Raw genomic sequence first — 16,144 nt, 5'->3', positions numbered from 1 at the left:
TCAACGCTGATAGAAAGACTGATGCATAACCAATGCCACTGTTGGAGGACTGTGTCGCAAGGTGGGATTAGCAACAGATATTTCTAAATTGGACTTGGTCAGAAGCTACTGGCAAGTGCCTCTGTCAGAGAAAAATAGGGCAATTTCGGCCTTCGTAAAGTGAAAAGGACTATATCAGTTAAAAGTCATGCTATTTGGTAGGAAAAACGCTCCAGCCACATTTCAGAGACTGACTAATATGATCATTGCTGGGTTACCCAACTGTCTTGTTTATATTGATAACCTGGTGGTTTTTAGTCTCTCATGGAAGGAACAGTTACAGCATTTATCGGACTTGTTTGATCAAATTTGGACTATGCCAATTAAAGTTATGCTATTAGGTATAAGCAAACTCCAAACGCATTTCAACTACTAACCAATAATTTCATTTCTGGATTAAACAAATGAGTGGTGTACAACAGTGCCATGGTGATATCTAGTCACACTTGGAAACAACATTTGCAGCATCTATCAAAATTTTTCGATCAACGTCAGGAGGTAACCTTGGTGAGGAGCCCATCCTCCAAAAGATTTTGCAGTAGGGCTTATGCTCAAAACACCGACTCTCCTGCTCTTCTAATGCTGTCTGACTGGTTGTGTTTTTCCGGTACCACATTTATTGACTCTGACCTCCAGCAGCTGTAGTCCTTACTTTCTTCCAGGCCTAGTGATCAACTTATCTGAGAGGGAGTTTGCAACACCTGTGACATTTCTTTGATAATAGAAAGATGGCCGCACGCAATGTGAAAAGAAAGATTATTGGGGTGTGTCTGACACCATAGATGAAGAGGGGAGAACTATGATTTCAGGATTGACTGGGTTTTATAGAAAGTTCCGACTGCATTGTAGCAGTGCAGTTGCTCCACTGAATAACTTATTGAAGAAGAGCAGGAGATTTCAAGAGTCAACGGGCTGTCTAAAAGTTATGTTAAAGATGGCCACAGTGTAAAGCACTACTCATTACAGAAAACCTTTCCAGATGACTATAGGTGCATGTGCTCTGGGTACCAGTGCTGTACTCTTACAAGAAGACGACGGGAAAGACCTATTGATATTTTCTTCCAGGTAATTGAGTGCTCAGCAACAGAAACAGTCCACAGTTTAGCCAGAAATCTCCAGTCTAGTGATGGCTTTACAACATTTCATAATTTATATTCCCAGGAACATGCCTGAGCATCACCCCTTAAAACTTTTGGATCAACTTAAGGGCAGAAGTTCCAGACTGTTTCAATGGAGATTACTTTTGCAGCCATACAAATTCCAAATTTTACACGTGGCAGGAAGATAAAACATAATTGCCGTCGCGTTAACACAACATTCGTGATGAACGATGGAGATATTCAGTGGCAGGAGTAATGAGCAGAAATAGATTGTAGGTGTCTTTGCTTGTAGACTTGCCATCTATGTCAAGTATACATTTTTACTGGCAGAGTAGGTCTAATGGTTTCAAAAATGAAGCCTCCTTTTATTCAAGGGACACGTGTGACGATGCTGTTAATTTAAGGAGTTTTCTTGTCCTGTATTTATTTTAAAGAGAGGTTCTAAGATAGAAGTTCAGATATGGTTACTGGAGACCAATTAAAAAAAAAGACTTTGGAGGCCTTGGAGTTTTTTTACGCAGCCTGAATGAGTCAGGCCAGCTCTCACAGATCAAGATTTCTCATCAGCCTCAGGAGCTATTGGAGTCTTGGAAGAGTTAAAGCTTCAGTGAGTCTCATGTCTTCTACACCGCAAAAGTGAGGATTATAGATGCTGGAAATCAGAGTCTAGATTACAGCTGTGCTGGAAGAGCACAGCATGTCAGGCAGCATCTGAGGAGAAGTTAAATCGACGGATAATACCCTGCTGACGCAACAACGAGATTAACTAAACCGAAAGTGATCATTATATCGAGGACAGAACGATGGTCTTGAGGGTCCATTACTTGTGTTGTGTATTGGGTTCATGTTCGAGAAGAAGGGCATGTGCCCGAAACGTCGAATCTTCTGTTCCCTAGATGCTGCCTGACCTGCTGTGCTGTTCCAGCAATAAAGTTTCAACTTTGATCTCCAGCGTCTGCAGACCTCACTTTCTCCTTCATGTTCGAGATAGAAGGCATGCGATCTTAGACTGTGTATTCAAGGGCAAATGAATAATTAGTATTGAGTTGTGAGAGAAGGAACTTTCGGATGAAGAATAATATCCTCAAATCAGACCACACTGGGTTAATTGTTAAGGGTTATTTGGACATGTCAATGAGCAATTGATACAAAGTGGGAAGGTACATGAAAAATCCATCTGGTTTAAAATAATTTTGTTTTGGCTTCGAGGTAACTGCATGATACCTTGATTGTCTGCCTGTAACATTTTTAAGTAGTGAGCATGGAGACACCCAAACCCGAAAAGTACTGAAATGAAAATTCAGCCCACAACCACAGATTCAGAATAATATCAGAATCAAGGATTGAGCCCTGCCCATGGGACTGTTCACTATCCAATCAGATTCGTGAGGCTGACGCCTTCGCACTTCAACATCGGACAAGATTCGAGGACAGGTGCTGTGGAAAATAAAATAGAGCTCTGTCTGCCAGCCGTCAGCCTGCAAAACCCAATTTGTTATGGGCACTGTAACTCAGTTGTTTTATATGTATATATATATATATATATATATATATATATATATATATACACACATACATACATATATACACACATTATGTTCGATAATAAATTCACATCTTATTGTGCATATATAAGACTAAGTAAATGAATTTTCCTTTCAGAAGTGTGTTCGTGTCTTCTTGCATTCGGCTTGATCAGACCTGAAAGAACACGTTTCCAGCCTAACAATACAAAGACTGGTTGGATATGAAAAACTACAACATGACAGAATAATGGAAATATTCTTTACCTGGCATTGCGAGGCACGAACGACGAACGTGATTGGCTAGCTGTCAGGCTAAGTCTTCACATTAATGAGATCTTGTTGCATTCTTTACTCAGAGGGTAGTCAGGGTTTGGAATGCTTTGCCTGCAACGGTAGTAGATTCGCCAATTTTAAGTGCATTTAAGTCGTCATTGGGCAGGCAAATGCGCATACATGGAATAGTGCAGGTGGGATGGGCTTCAGATTAGTATGACAGTGTGGCGCAACATCGAGGGCCGAAGGGCCTACACTGCGCTGTAATGTTTTATGTTCTCTGTTCTATGTAGACTGCTTCAGTATCTCAGAAGTTGCGAATAGTGTTGAACATCGTGCAATCATGACTTAACACACCACTTCTGACCTTATGATGGCGGGAAGGTTATTGAAGAAGCAGCTGAAGATTGTTGGGTCTGGGGCATTACCCTGATGAACTTCTGCAGCAATCCCCTGGAGCTAAATGCATTGACATCCAACAATGACAGTCATTTTCCTATGTGCCGGCATATCACGAACTAGCAGAGCGTTTGCCCCCGGTGCACATTCATCCCAGTTTTTTTCCCTGTCAGTGTTTGATGCCACAACCCATCGAACGCTGTCTTGGTGTCAAGTTCTGTCACTTTGTGCATGTTTGAAGCATTGCTAAAATTAGGTAAGGAGCTCAATGGTTCTGGGGGATCCATGTCGGGCATCATTATGCAGATGAGCTCTGAGCAGGTTCTGTTTGGTAACACTGCTGATGACAACTTTCATTACTTTACTGATGAGTGAGAGAGGGCTTAAGGGATGTTAACTGACTTGGATGTATTTATCCAGATCTTGTTTCTATACAGGATATAATTGTGCAATGTTCCACACAGTTGGGCAGATGCCTGCGCTGGAACTGTACTGAAACAGATTGATTCAGGGAGTAGCGGGTTCTTGAGCTCAGTCCTGTTCTATAGCCGGAATGTTGCAAACGCCCATCGCTTCTGAATTGTCCAGTGCCGCCAAACATTTCCAATATCACTTGATATGAAAGTATTAAGAATTCTTCAGACTTATATTTGCATTGATTTATTGTATTCTTCCATCGTTGGGGACAGAGACACTTGTGGAGCCAGCTCCTGTGGTGAGTTATTTAATTGATTCCCACCTTGATAAACTGGATATATCACGGGATCAGAGCTTAGACGTGATCCGTTGATTGTGACATCAGTTAACATTGTTTATCACTTCCTGCTTCTGCTGTCTGGCACGTGATTTTGTCGAAGTAAATTTGCAACCACATCATTCGTCAATGCATCTAATTTTACCTGCCAGCACTGATCGTTTTGGCACACATTTTCCAACTTGTAAAATATCTAACTTTGCAGGTTCTCTACTTTTTGTTTTCTCGCTAATCTATTCGGATGTCAATACGTGACATTTTTCACCTGAGTCTCTGTTTCTTCCAGCAGTGTTCTTTGAAGTGGTACTTCATCAAATATCTTCTAGAAAACTAAGTATAATACAAGTAATGGTTCTCCTTTACGCCCAAAAAAACGTTACGAACTAGCAATTAGAAGACACATGATTTTCCTTTTGTAAACCATGTCGACTACGATTGATTAATTTGAACTGGAGTATCCCACTGAAACATTTTAAACATGTTTCCTCTAAAAGAAGCTAATGTAACTGAGATGAGTGTTGTTTTTTACTTTTCTTGTCCTCTGTATTCTATTTGCGATATGGTCATCTAAAGTGACCTCCCTTGAATGTATTAAGTTTTAAAAATTCAATCTAAGTAATTCAATACTCACCACATCGTGAGAGCACTGTACAAAAGCCCATCAGAACTCGGGTTCTTGTCAGACTGAAGCTTCAATGGTGCTGTCTTTACCGTGGCTGTTACCCTGGTTGTTTCGTCCCTCTACTAAAGAGTATAGGCTATTGTTGAAGTCACTGGGATTGTGAGTTCAGCGATTCATCTATGTTCGTAAATCAATACATTTTATTTCTTGACTGAACAGAATGCGAATGCATCAACAGGGTTCACATACGACCATTACTTGCTGCTCAAACTGCTGATGGGACTTTTGACCTTCTGAACTTCTGTCCACGATTCGTATGTATATTTCCCATCTTAGTGCAAACTGAGGATGACAATAGCATTACACATCGAATAATCTATATGTAAGACTACAGTCAGTGCAGTCTTAGAACAGTACTGATCATTCAGCTCCCGATGTTGTGCTGGCATTTTATCTCACTCAAACATCAGATTAACCAACACAGCCTTTATTGTATTATTTTCCATGTGCCTATCGAAGAGTCACTTGAATGTACGTAATATGCATGACTCTACTACCACTCCAGGAAGTGTATGTGACGCACCCACCAATCTCTGTGTAAAGAAACTACATCTGACATCTCCCCTCAACCTTCCTCAAATTACCATTGCACTCTGCCCCGTGTTGTCGACATTTCCACGTTGGGAAAATGTCTCTGGCTACACATTCTATCTCTGCCTCTCAGCATCCTGTACTCCTCCTTCAAGTCACCTCTCATCCTACTTTACTCCAATGAGAAAAACCCTCACTCCCTTTACCTTTCTTCATATAACATGCCCTCCTGTCCAGGCAGCATCCTAGTAAATCTCCTCTGCACCCTCTCTAAAGTTTTCACATTTTTTCAATAACGACACAAACAGAACTGAAAGTGATATTCCAAGTGTCGTCTAATGAGCTCTCTGCAGACCAGCAGAATAACCTCGCACCTCTTAAACTCAAATCACCTGCTGATGATAGCCAACATACCTTATGCATTCTAAACTAATCTATCAACTTGGGTGACAACATTGAGGTCTCTATGGACACGGACTCTGAGATTCCTCTGTTCCTCCATACTGCCAAGGATCCTTTATTAAACCTTGTAATCTGCATTCAAATTCGACCTTCCAAACTGAATGATTTTGCACATTTCCTGGTTGAATTCCATCTGCCACTTCTCAGCCAGGATCGGCATCCCAGAATCATCGAATCCCTATTGTGCGGATCAGTGTTGGCCCAACAAGTCCAAACGATCCTCTGAAGAGTAACCCAACCAGAACCATTTCTCGACATTTAACCCCTGACTAATGCACGCAAGTTACATATCCCTGAACACTTGAGCATTTAGCATGGCGAATTCACATTAACTGCAAATCTTTGGATTGTGCGAGGAAATCGGAGCGTCCGGTGGAAACCCACACAGACAGAGGGAGAACGTGCAAAGTCCACGCACACAATCGCCGAGGCTGGAATCGATCTCAGTGCTAATCACTGAGCCACCGTAATGCCCTGGTGGTAGGGGACATCCTCTGAACGTCCCATTGCAACCGACAACAGCCCTCCACAATATACACAACTCCAACAACCTTCGGGTCATTAGCAATCCTGTTAATCCACCCTTCCAATTGCTCGTCCAAATCATTTATAAAAATCAAAGAGAGTAGAGATCCCATAATCTATCCCTGAACACCACCGATCACTGAGCTCCCGGCTGAATAGTTTATATGTATCACCACATGCTGTCTTCTATTGGTCAAACAATTAATTACCCAGACTGCCAGATTTCCACAGACCTCACGCCTCCTGATTTTCTGAAGGAGCCGACCCTGGGGAATCTTTTCAAATGCATTGCTGAAATCCATGTAAACCACATCCATTGCTCTATCTTCATCAACGTATTTTCTTACATCCACAAACAATTCAATAAGCTTTCGGAGTTTTGCGCTGCCACTCACAAGTCCGTGTTAACTATGATTTCCTCAGTAGTCATAAGTCCTGTCTCTCAGAATCCTCTCAAATAATTTGCCCACAACTGACGTAAGACTTACTGGTGTTTAATTCCCAGGATTTTCCCTATCCCTTTACTTGTACAAGGGAATAACATTTGTTACCCTTCAATCATCTGGAATTACTCCAGTAGACAGTACAGACGTACAGATCATCTCAAATGGCACAACAATTTATTTCCTCACTTCCTGTCATAACTTCGGCTATATCCTCTCTGGCCCAGGAAACTCAACTGTCGTGACGTTTTTCAAAATTTTCATCCCATCCTTTTTCCTAACAGGAGCCTGTGTCACGCTATCCTCCCAAAAGACACGATCCCTCTCAGGAATCAACACTGAAGCAAAGTATTTAGTCCGGACATCCCCTTCCTCCTCTGACTACTGCTCAATAACTTTCCACGATCCTTGATCGGCCATAACATCATTCCGAGCTGAACATGTGTTGCGGGAAAAGCGCAGTAGGCCAGGCAGCATCCAAGGAGCAGGGGAATCGACGTTTCGGGCATGAGCCCTTCTCTCCTGAAGAAGTGCTCATGCTCGAAATGTCGATTTTCCTGCCCCTTGGATATTACCTGACCAGCTGCGCTTTTCCAGCAACACATTTTCAGCTCTGATCTCCAGCATCTGCAGTCCTCACTTTCTCCTCATAACATCATTCCGGCCATCCTCTATTCCTCATAGAAATGTGGAACACGTTGGCGCTTTCCTTCATCCTACCTGTCAATTTGTTTCCATGCCCCCCCTTGTAGCTGTCCAGATTCCATTCGTCAGTTCCTGTCTGGCTAACTTTTAACCCGCTAAAGCTCTGTGGAATCCTTGATTCCTCAACTTTAAGTAAGCTTCCATTTTCCTCTTGATGATATGTTTCACAAACCTGATCACGCACGGTTCTTTCAACCTACCATCCCGGCCTTGCCTCAGTGGGTCAAACATGTTCAGCACTACGAGCAACTGCTTCCTAAACAACCTCTCAACTTCTGTCGTGCATTTCCCTGAGAACATATGTCCCCAATGCAGACGGACAGTTTCTGTCTAATAGCATTGTCATCCTCGATACCACCTGCTCCTAACCCTCTTCAGGAGTACAGGAAATGTCATGGAATTAGAATCAATATCTCTGTAATACTCTTCCATCGAGAGGTCTGACACCTGGTATGTTTCGTTGCCAATCACCAAATCCGAAATGGCCTCCACTCCAGTCAGTCTATCTGCATATTGCATCTGTATCCGCTGTTATTGACCTCCATCGAGTCCCATGGTTTATCACTGAAGACGGGAAAGGATTCTGCACCTTTTAACTTTATTACATTTTTTAATTTTGTTTTTTTGGGTTAGAGTCTGCTCTGAAGTACTTTTCTACCAAAGATAGTGATGTTAATGGTGACGTTGCACACATTTCGCTGTACTCCTCTATCACTGCGCTCGGGTACACGTGATAACACAACCAAAACATAATTATTTTTAATTCAGTCAAAAAAAATCAGAAATAAGTCGGGAGAGAAATTCATGAAATAATAAAATCAGTAAACGATGGAACATTCGGCATGTCCTCCAACCATTGGGCAATAAGCACGTTTTCGTATCAGCAAGGTGGCTCAGTGGTAAGTACTGCTGACTCACAGTGCCAGGGGCCTGGGCAACTGTTTGTGTGGAATTTGCACATTCTTGCCGTGCCTGCGTGGGTTTCCTCGGGTGCTCCGGTTTCCTCCCACAGTCCAAAGATGTGCAGGTTAGGTGAATTGACCATTCTACATTGTACGTATTTTTAGGTGGATTAGTCAAGGGTAACGGGTAGGAGAACGGGTCTGGGTGGGTTGCTCTTCGGAGGATCGAAGTGGACTTGTTGGGCCTAAGGGCCTGTTTCCACTCTGTAGGGAATCTAATGAAATCTAATATATTCCAGTTGTAGTGCGAAAGATTTTTGGAGACGTACAGCACATAAATAGACCCTTCAGTCCACCTCATCCATGCCGTCCAGATATCATAAGCTAATCATACCCCATTTTGCCTGCAATTGGCCCATATCCAACTGAACCTTTCCTATGCATGTACCCATGCAGATGCCTTTTAAATGATGTAATTTTGCCTACATCTACCACTTCCTCTGATTTGGAGATGCTGGTATTGAATTGGGGTGCATACAGTTAAAAATCGCACAACACCTGACTATAGTCCAACAGGTTTAATTGGAAATACTAGATTTCGGAGCGCCACTCTTTCATCAGGTGGTGAAGGAGTGGAGCTCCGAAAGCTAGTGCTTCCAATTAAACCTGTTGGACTATAACATAGTGTTGTGTGATTTTTAACTTTGTACTTCCTCTTGCAACTCATTCTCGGCACAAACCACCCTTTGTATGAAAGAACTGTCCCTTCCAATTTTTTTCCTCTCTCACCGTAAACCATTGTCTTCTAATTCTGATCTCCCCCGCCCTGGGTAAAAAAAACCTTGTCTATTTATCCAATCCATACATTTCATATCTTTTCAAACTTCTATGGGGGTCACCCTTCAGGCACCAATACTACAGAAAAAGCAACTGCTGCCTATTCAACCTATCTCTGCAGCTCAAATCCTCCAACGTTGGCAAAATCTTTGTAAATCTTTTCTGTACCCTTTCAGGTTTTGCCATATCCTTCCGATAGGAAGGAGGCTAAAATTACACACAATATTCCAAATATATGGATTTCCTTTGTCTTCTCCGTACCAATGATATTCATACAGGAAACTAATTGACAGACGTAACAAATCTGAACGTTTGTGTCTCTGGTAAGGCGGTGATTGTTGCCCATTCATAGTTTCTCGTGAGAGGGTGGTGATGAGCTTCTGTCTTAAACAATAAGTCTTATTACAGTAAGACCTATTATGATAAGCTTCAATCTACAATTTTAAAGGGAGAGGTTACAAATGGTACGGACAATATTTCAGTTGAATAAAGGGAACTATGGAGCTATGAGGGAGGAGCTGGCCAAAGTTCAATGGTGCAATACCTCAACAGGGATGACAGTGGAGGAATAATGGCAGATATTTCTAGGTATAATGCAGGAGATGCAGAATCAGTTCATTCCAAAAAGGAAGTAAGATCCTATGAGGAGGCGGGGTGGCCGTGGCTGACGAGGGATGTTAAGAAACATATCAAGTCAAAAGAGAAAAATAGAGCATAGCAAAGATAAGTGGGAAAACGGAGTACTGGGAAGCTTTTGAAGAACAACAGAGGATTACCAAGAACGAAATACGCAGAGAAAAAAAATGAGGTACGAAGGTAAACTGGTCAAACATATAAAAGAGGATAGTAACAGCTTTTTTAGGTATGTAAAAGGGGAAAATTGTTAAGACTAAAATTGAGCCCTTGAAGACAGAAACAGGGGAATATATTACGGGGAACAAAGAAATGGCAGAAGAGTTGAATTGGTACTTTGGATCTGCGTTCACTGAGGAAGACACAAGCAATCTCCCTGACGTAACAGTGGCTGAAGGACCGGAACTGAAGGGAATTTATATGTGCCAGGAATTGGTGTTGGAGGGACTGTTGTCTGAAGGCTGATATGTCCCCGGGGCCTGATGGTCTGCATCCCAGGGTACTGAAGGAGGGAGCTCTAGACATCGAGGATGGGTTGGTGATTATTTTCCAGAGTTCGACAGATTCAGAATCATTTCGTGCGGATTGGAGGGTGGCTAATGTTGTACCACTTTTTAAGAAAGGAGCGAGAGAGAAAGCAGGAAATTATAGACCAGTTAGTCAGACCTTCGTGGTGGGAAAGATGCTAGAGTCAATTATAAAGGATGGAATTACGACACATCTGGATAGCAGTAACAGGATAGGTCAGAGTCAGCATGGATTTATGAAGGGGAAATCATGCTTGACTAATCTTCTGGATTTTTTTAAGCATGTAAATCTGAAGATGGACAAGGGAGATCCAGCGGATGTAGTGTACCTGGACTTTCAGAAAGCTTTTGATAAAGTCCCACATAGGAGGTTAGTGAGCAAACTTAGGGCGAATGGTATTGGGGCAAAGTACTAACTTGGATTGATAATTGGTTGGCTGACAAAAAACAAAGAGTAGTGATAAGCAGATCCCTTTCGAATGTCAGGCGGTGACCAGTGGGGTACCGCAGGGATCAATGCTGTGACCGCAGCTTTTTACAATATATGTTAATGATATAGAAGATGGTATTAATAGTAACATTAGCAAAGTTGCTGATGATACAAAGCTGGGTGGCAGGGTGAAATGTGAGGAGGATGTTAGGAGATTACAGGGTGACCTGGACAGGTTAGGACAGATGCATGGCAGATGCAGTTTAATGTGGATAAAAGTATGGTTTTCCACTTGGGTGGCAAGAACAGGAAGGCAGATTACTACATAAATGGAGTCTAGTTAGGAAAAGGGGCAGTACAAAGAGATCTGGGTGTTCTTGTACACCAGTCAATGAAGGCAAGCATGCAGGTACAGCAGGTAGTGAAGGAAGATAATAACATGCGGGCCTTCATAACAAGAGGGATTGAGTATAGAAGCAAAGAGGTTCTTCTGCAGCTGTAAAGGACCCTGGTGAGACCGCACCTGGAATATTGTGTGCAGTTCTGGACTCCAAATTTGAGGAAAGACATTCTGGCTAATGAGGGAGTGCAGCGTAGGTTCACGAGGTCAATTCCTGGAATGGCGGGACTATCTTATGTTGAAAGATTGGAGCGACTGGGCTTGTATACCCTTGAGTTTAGAAGACTGAGAGGGGATCTGATTGAGACGTATAAGATTATTAAAGGATTGGAAACACTGGAGGCAGGAAACATGTTTCCGTTGATGGGTGAGTCCCGAACCAGAGGACACAGCTTAAAAATAAGGTGTAGCCCATTTAGGACAGAGATGAGGAGAAACCTCTTCACTCAGAGAGTGGTGGGAGTATGGAATGCTCTTCCCCAGAAGGCAGTGGAGGTCCAGTCTCTGGATTCGTTTAAGAAAGAGATGGATAGATCTCTCAAGGATATTGGAATCGAGGGTTATGGAGATAAGGCAGGAACAGGGTACTGATTGAGGATGATCAGCCATGATCATAATGAATGGTGGTGCAGGCTCGAAGGACATAATGGCCTCCTCCTGCACCTATTGCCTATTGTCTTAAACTGTCCCGCTTCAGATTCTGTTAGCAGACACTTAGTTCATTTCGTACGAAAGATCAATACATTCACCAAATAGACTGCATGGTTTATTCATCCAGCCACTGTTCACCTCATGAGTCTTTTGAATGTCGCGGGTGTGCGTTCTTCATTTCAACGTGAATCAATTTAAACTGATATATCTCAATTGGGGTTACAAACGCAGAAATTTCTTTCGCCCTCTCTGATGAAGTTACCTGCCAGTACCCATGCATTACGTCTAACTTCGTGATGTAACTGAATTGTCTGACTTTCTTGATACATTCATTTAATCTCGGAATTGGATGATACCGATTTTGTAACGGCGTTGACCTTCTGATAATCCATGCAGAATAGTTGAGTCCCGCCCTGTTTGGAAACCGAGACGATCAATGAACTCCACTCTCTCTGGTTTGGTTCGATGACTTCCTTGCCGAGCAAGACCTCCTCCTGAATCTCGACCTCTTTGGTTTTGAATGGATTAAACCAATAGGAATGTTGTTTTATTGATGCAGTATTCCCTGCGTCTGCTTAGTTTGCAATAGCATTCGTCCACCTCATCTGATTCTTACATATGTTCTGATGCTGCAGTTGCAAATCTGTCGACTGCGTTCTACCCTCCTAAGACTTTTACGTCCCTAACATATCCCACTCCTCAGGGATAATTCATTTCTAATGTCCATTTAGAGGCACATCAACTGGATTTGATTCCTCACTCTGTGGTGCAGTACCGAACACATGTTTTTGTCCCGTTTCTTTCTCCCTAGTACAAAGCTTTTTTTTCAGCATGGTCACATGACATACTCGATACTTTTTTTTTCTATCTGGTATCTTTACTAGATGGTTCACCTGACTGAACTTCTTCCTACTTTGATATGGAGTACTAAATCTGGTTTTGAACGGATTTCCTATTGCATGTAACATTACTAACAAGTTATCCCTTCTGGAAAACGTCCGAGTGTCTATCACCTGCTTCATTCTACACTGTGACCTCTTGAGGTGCAGTTTAGCGAACTCACCTAAGCGATTTAATATCTCCCTTACCTCGAAAAAATAACTGAATTGTGAGATCTACGACTTTGGTCCTGTCAATCTATCTTTAGTTCATTTCAAAGGGCCTCTCACTTCATGACCGAATATTAACTCAAAGGGAGTGAACTGAATAGATTCGTTTCAGGCACCTCTCATGCCAAACAATGCGAATGGGATACCTTTATCCCAATCATTCGGGTAACCCTGACAGTGTGCTGTCAACATGATCTTCGGTGTCTGATGGCACCTTTCTCAATCTCCCTGGTACTCAGGATGATACACACTGGACTTAAAGTGATGTATACCTAAGATATCCATAACCCCCTTAATTGACCTTGCAAGAAAATGTTACCAATGGTCCAACTGAATCTCACTGGGTAGCCAACACCCTGTGAAGAAAGCTACTAACTCCTCTACTACTCTTATTGAATTGTTACTCCATAATGGAATTGCCTCCAGAAACCTAGTCGATTCCCACTTTTGGATGAGTAGTGGACCGACGCAATCAATTATAACCCACATGAAAAGTTCTTCTAATGTAGTAATTGGCAACAAAAGTGCTTTATTTTACGGCCTGAAGTTTCACAACTATTTGGCATGTATGACACATTCGGCAAAAATAAACCCTATCCTTGTGCATTCCAGGAAAATAAAAAACATTTTTGGATCAAAGCCTGAGTTTTCCGTACCTCGAAGTAACTTTCTACATGCAGAAAGAGCTTGCACCTCCTATCTGCATGTAGAAAGCAACACAACCTGGTGCGTTTCAGCACATTTTTCCTCGAAACAAACCTGCCGTAGTCTCCATTTCCGTCTTAGGATTCTATCTTTCAGATGATAATGCTCTGGAACATTCTCTGCCGCCTTTCCAGTGTGCACATTCACATGTACATATTTTATTGTATTGTCTTGCTTTTGCAAGTCTCTTCGTCTTTCAGGAATATACATCTCTGTTTGACCGTCTGCCTGATCAGGTTCTTCCTGCACATTTATGTCAAACAGGGTATCCACTAACTGACACTCAACTCCTTCGGCTTTCTCTTTACTTTTTGCATCGTGCTCTGACGTATAATAGTGTGATCTGCTTAACACACAAGTGTGGAAATACCAGCGTATTTCCGATTTAACTCATCAGTTTCATGATCTTCCTTAGGCGGCACAGTGGCACAGTGGTTAGCGCTGCTGCCTCACAGCACTAGAGACCTGGGTTCAATTCCTGCCTCAGGCGACGGACTGTGTGGAGTTTGCACGTTCTCCCCGTGTCTGCGTGAGGTTTCCTCCGGGTGCTCCGGTTTCCTCCCACAGTCCAAAGACGTGCAGGTTAGGTGAATTGGCCATGCTAAATTGCCCGTCGTGTTAGGTAAGGGGTAAATGTAGGGGTATGGGTGGGTTACGCTTCGGCGGGTCGGTGTGGACTTGTTGGGCCGACGGGCATGTTTCCATGCTGTACTCTAATCTAATCTAATCTTCTCCACTCTACGGGGTGTCACTCCGAGCTTGGACCCTGCCAAATCATTCCGAAGGAACAAACTGAATTCATAGAACTTGAACACGTTCAATCACTCACTGTAAATTTCCCAGTCTTGAGTTGGCAATCCAACCTGATCTAACATCGGGGAAAGCTAAATTTCTTTCCATCTGTCCCACAAATTACCACACTCTCGGGTAACAGACCAGAAGAAGTGCATATTCGTTCATCGCTTCTGATACGTGACTCGTTTCATCCTGTATTGCTCAGAACTATAACCTGTTGTCCTTCTCGCCGTTTCTTTGTGAGTAATCGTTACACAGAGTTACATTCTTTAGAGAGATCAAGTAATAACTTTATACTTAGCTCCTACTGATCTGTGAACTGCACTCTCCTGCACCCGCTCAGCTGTTCTTGGGGTTTTGTTTATTACGTTCATTAATGCTACTGGCTTAGCTTCTTGTCCCACATCTTTTTCCACAGTGCCTTTCTTTAACGGCAGCACTATGACTGTACGTGACCAAATTTCTGGCAGTGAAAACGCCTCTTCCCAATACCGTTCCGAAACCACTGGCACTCCATTTTCTGTGTCTCACTCAATGTCGGTGAAAACACCTGAGGCCATTGACCTCTTTTCACCCTCTTGGAGTTTTTTTTTTATCCTGTGCGCTCGACTCACTGCTTCGTTGTGTCGGATCTCGCCTTCTCCCAACGTTTCTCCCTCACAGGACGAAATTCTGGCCTGAAATGTGTCTTATGAACCAACATGTACTCATCTGCTACTTCTGTGTCCCTTCTCACTTCTTGAACTTTCTGTTACTCCACGTGAAGTCTTACCATCTCTGCAAGTGAGTTTTTTAAGCTCCTCCAGTAGAATAATCTCTCTGGGTTCCTCAAGCGTCTTATCTATTTTCAAACCACATATCCATTGATCCAAATGACTATGTTGAATTCTTTCGAACTTAACATAATTTTGACCATGTTCCTTCTTTGTGTTTAGAAACTGCTGCCGCTAATATTCCCAAACCAATTCATAAACATTTAAAATAGCCTGTTTAACATCTTAATAATCACTTCACACCTCGTATGACAGTGTGGCAAATACCTCACTGGCTCTACCTACCAGTTTAAACTGAATGGGAAGTACCTGTAAATTCTCAGACCATTCCATCTGCCCTGCCCATTTTTCAAATGAAATAAAGAAGGTTTCAATGCCTTTCTCAGCAAAATCTGGAAGGGTTTTGGCACATTTATATATCACTACCTCATTTATACATTATATATTTATCATTTACAAAGCAAAGCAATCTCAAAACCAAGCAGCTTTCAGTTCTGTTGTGTATTCCTGTCTTCTTTTCTTCTTCTTCGGGATTCTGCTTTACGGTTTAATGCTCGATAAAAGTACCTTTAAGAGAGAAATTCTCGGGCAGTCTTTTTACATTTTGGTGGCTTGGGAGTTCTCCTCTCAACTGTTCAATTTTACCTGACCTCATACTCCCAAAACACAGATTATGTCATTGGGTTTTAAGAATGTCAACGTACTAAACTCAAATTAGATTGTACTTTAGTATTTATTGGGTATACCTTAAACTGATTGGTCTAATTCAAATCTCCTTCTTTGTCTTTAGAAAACCAACTACCCACGCTAACCAACGAGTGGACCACATGTTACATCGTATGTTTTTCAGAACACTTAGTGCTGTCACTGCTAGTTTTAACTCTCGTAAAGGTATAATACACCCACATGTTCATAATACACTTTATGTTTTGGTCTTCCTTGT

The 16,144-nt window shown here is 42.3% G+C and overlaps 1 protein-coding gene across 1 annotated transcript in view; it reads right to left on the bottom strand.

The window, feature by feature from the left end:
* LOC148138153 (uncharacterized) overlaps nucleotides 1-16,144 on the bottom strand; it is a 72,124-nt gene that overhangs the window by 40,097 nt on the left and 15,883 nt on the right. The window contains exon 2 of the mRNA XM_087981831.1: nucleotides 13,688-13,976. Coding sequence (XP_087837957.1) covers nucleotides 13,688-13,976 — 289 coding nt within the window. The remainder of the gene's footprint in view (nucleotides 1-13,687; nucleotides 13,977-16,144) is intronic.

Source organism: Chiloscyllium plagiosum, unplaced genomic scaffold (assembly GCF_037043375.1).
Source record: "Chiloscyllium plagiosum isolate Xiang-an unplaced genomic scaffold, Cpla_swu_hap1 HiC_scaffold_41, whole genome shotgun sequence".
In the NCBI taxonomy this organism is placed as follows: Eukaryota; Metazoa; Chordata; class Chondrichthyes; order Orectolobiformes; family Hemiscylliidae; genus Chiloscyllium; species Chiloscyllium plagiosum.
This window is presented reverse-complemented; position numbering and strand designations above follow the sequence as displayed.